The sequence below is a fragment of the Phaethon lepturus genome, unplaced genomic scaffold, assembly GCF_000687285.1.
Source record: "Phaethon lepturus isolate BGI_N335 unplaced genomic scaffold, ASM68728v1 scaffold8078, whole genome shotgun sequence".
Lineage (NCBI taxonomy): Eukaryota > Metazoa > Chordata > Aves > Phaethontiformes > Phaethontidae > Phaethon > Phaethon lepturus.
In genome coordinates, this window is record NW_010559653.1 from 13,348 (window position 1) to 16,856 (window position 3,509).

The following is a 3,509-nucleotide window of genomic DNA, read 5'->3' on the forward strand; positions in this document are numbered from 1 at the left end:
CCAAAAGAATTCCCAAGCGCTGAGTATACCTGCAGCGTCCACCTCCCCACCCCAAAAAAGCCCAAGGATGTTGTCCTCAACCTAAAGTACACAGACACCCTTCCAGTGCGGCTCACAATCACACAGAATTACAAACCTTTGTTCATATGACAGGAGGAACAAAGCAAGCTGCTCAGAAAAAAAGTTTTCTAACCCATAGGCAAGTTAAGATCAAACACCTATAACCTAAGCACTTCCAGTGAGTTCAAGCCTGTAGAACTCACTGCCTGTTGCTCTTCACTGTGAGCTGCCAGTCCAACATCTTTGCTAGAACTGTCCATAAGCACAAGCTTAGCAACAGCTGTGGCAGTTCCTGCCCCTGCAGTTTCAAATGTTTTAGAAATAACGTATGAAAAGGTATGAGGTACTAAAGAGGATTAAGAAGAGGTAGACTGACTGCTCCGTCTATACTGAGCTCCAGATTCAGTTATAACATGACCCAGAAGCAGAGGGAAAGACAGAAAAGCAAAAGGGTGAATACATGAACAGTTCATCTTGAATTTGAATTACTGGTAGGTAACTGAATGCATTTCTGCACGATGCAGATACCGACAATTTAAGTAAATGGTATTTACTCCTACAAGAGGAGGCTGAACTTCCTCATTACACAGAACTTTAAGTCTGACCTCAGAACGTGAATATGAAAGTTAACAAGTTTATAGAATGGCGTTTTAAAAATGTGTTGTGCAAGCTGCATGCTACAGCTGTACATCTCAATTACTGAAATGCATCTAAAAAAAGCCACAAGGGGTGTTTTTCCCTTGACTAAAAGGGCTGTCAGCCCCTCAGTCAGGATTCTCTAATAGAAAGCCTGATCAACTTGAATAGGTACCAAGTTGTAATGGTGTGAGCCTCTTGTGATTTTCCCCACTGAAGAAAAACAGCCTGTGCTTGAATTCCTTTGATCTACTCCAACAGGAGGATAATGCCTTCTTTGCCTTTGAAGTATGCACCTCTGCCTTTCAGAGACAAGAGCAAGGCCTTAAGATGACTACTACAACAAGCGCAAATTCTGACTGGAATTCACTTATCACACAAGTCTTGGTTAAAGAACAATTAAACCTCACAAAAGAAAAGTTACGTACAACAACTTCAATATCTTCTTGTGAACATAGAAAAAAAATACCTTCTGACAGTAGTTCTGTTCTACAGTGGTTTTTGAAGGGTATTTTTATCATCTCCACTTGGGATGAAATGAAATGTCTATACTGGGCATGCCTAAAGAAGCTCAGACACAGTCCTTCACTGGAGAAGATGCATTTATCAGAAGTTTAAAATTTTAATCATCAGAGAATGCAAGAATAATCTCAATTCCTAGACGACAACCAGAAAAGGCTACTAGAGGCATTCTGACAGGAAAATGATGAAGTATTTTAGATAATCCAGAGCAGAGTAAAGCTCCATGACTTGTGCCTAGGCACAGTCACTTCTGTTTATGGACACTGCCAAAAGTCTGACAGCGACCTGGAAAATCAGTTCTGGAACAGGAGTCAAGCAGCCTTAGCTATCAAACAGAACAAGTTGTGGAATAGATTTACAAATAGGTGTGTTTAGTGAGGCTCCTGAAGAACATTCAAATGCTGTTGGTGTTTGACTCAAGTATGACACCAAGAACATTCTTGATCTTGCCCTGTGGATTTCCTGCAGTTCTGCTAATAGGGAGACAAAGTGAGATGCAAAGAGACCAGAAACCAACTGAAAAGCATTTGAGGTATCTGTAGCAAACCCCAGGTTCCAAACTGTAGTGCAAGTGAGCATTTTCAATATGCCACTTGTTCACATTGCCTCTCATCTGAGGGTCTCGGATAATACTCTAAGCAGCCATTAGTTGAAATAGGGCAGAGCTTAACACTCGCTCTCTGCAAGCTGGAACAGGTGGCTGTTTTAACTTACGGATGCATCATCAAGAAGGTCTGATATTGATGTAAAAATAGGCAGGTCTGGAACTCAAAACACTTTGATTGTATAAAGATGATCATTTTAGCCAAATGAAAAACTGAGTACTTCAAAGGAGTAGTTCAGCAGGTAAAGGCCCAACACAAACACTGCAGTGCTTCTTTGACAGGAATTAAATCCTTCTCCTTAAAATTTTGTAGGAACCACTTCTAAGACTTGTAGAATGTGAACGTAAACAGGAGCATCTGAGAAGGACCTTTCAGCAGTAAAAAAACAGGAATCAGAAAGTTATGCTGAAAATGTCACGAAAAAATGGAATAATTTCCAATACTGGTCTTTGAAGTAAGGAAGATGCAGGGAAATAAACTATTTCATACAGATTAGTTGCAAAATTTACAAAATTGTAGTGACCACATTCACTTTTGCAATTTGTTATACTAGAGGATGTTCAAAGAAGGAAACTGGAAAGCCAGAAAACATAATCAGAAACTGATTCTAAGCTTCTAAGCATCTCAGTTTGAACATTTGAAGTTTCAACAAACCAGATCATAACCTTTGCAGAAGCAAAACAATACTGCTTTAGAGTGGGTATTCCAGCACAGAGGTCCAGTTTCTGAGAGTAAACCAGTTCTTTTCAAGAGACACTGATCATTTTAAAAGTAAGGGAAACGGAAATGTCCTTGGAAATAATGTGTGGCAAGTTATAGTGTGATGCACATTTCCATAGCCTTCAGAACATTTAGGTTAGCTCTCTGCTGTCAAGTTGCACAAAGAGCTGATTTTTCAGTAACAAGATTATAAAGATGCTTATTCAAAGGAGAAATGGGATTTTTAATGGTTCCAAGATGCTCACTGTAAAGCACTTCCTCATCCACCCATCGTTAATTTGCACTATGTTAATTACTACAGATTTCATGCTGAACTTGAATTTTCCTGTTGGGATTTTTTTTTCCTTCAATAAAGTAATGTATACATACTAAATTACTCCAATTATTTCATTTGTTTCTTAAATGTGTGCTGTAAAACCAATTCACCGTATGCCTAAAAAACTTTCCAAGGGAGTTGAGGACGAAAAAAAAAAATCCATTTGTACCTGTTTCTTCCAGCCATGCCGCTTTATATTTCCTTTGTTTGGTATTGAAAGCCAACCTTCAAGTCTTGATTCTGGTTTAAAAAAACCCACATATTAAATAATTTTATGTATTTATAACAATAAAGTAGAATAGCACATAAGCAAACTATTACTAGAAAGGAAGATGTACTACATGCAGTAATAGGCAATTACCTATTCAGCAAAGCAGAATAAAAAGCACAGCTAAATAAAATGAAGATATAAGCATTTACTTCATGCTTCATCACAAGCTAACTCTTGATTATACAGTTACTGCAAAATAAAGTGAAGCTGTTTCCCTTGATGCCAACATCTAACACTGTATGTAAATAGTTTGCAAAGAGCCAGGCAGAAAAGACTTTGCTTTGAAAATGTGTTACAGCTTAAACGGAGGATGATTAAGAGATTTTCAACATAAACATAGTTTAACATTCAGAGGGCCTATATGAAAATACTCAGCAGG

General features: G+C 38.2%; 1 protein-coding gene across 1 annotated transcript in view; it reads right to left on the bottom strand.

Moving 5' to 3' along the window:
• The window catches only part of ROCK1 (Rho-associated, coiled-coil containing protein kinase 1), a 50,025-nt gene that overhangs the window by 7,611 nt on the left and 38,905 nt on the right, over positions 1–3,509 (bottom strand). The window contains exon 24 of the mRNA XM_010293422.1: positions 3,029–3,099. Within this exon, the coding sequence (XP_010291724.1) occupies positions 3,029–3,099 (71 nt within the window). The remainder of the gene's footprint in view (positions 1–3,028; positions 3,100–3,509) is intronic.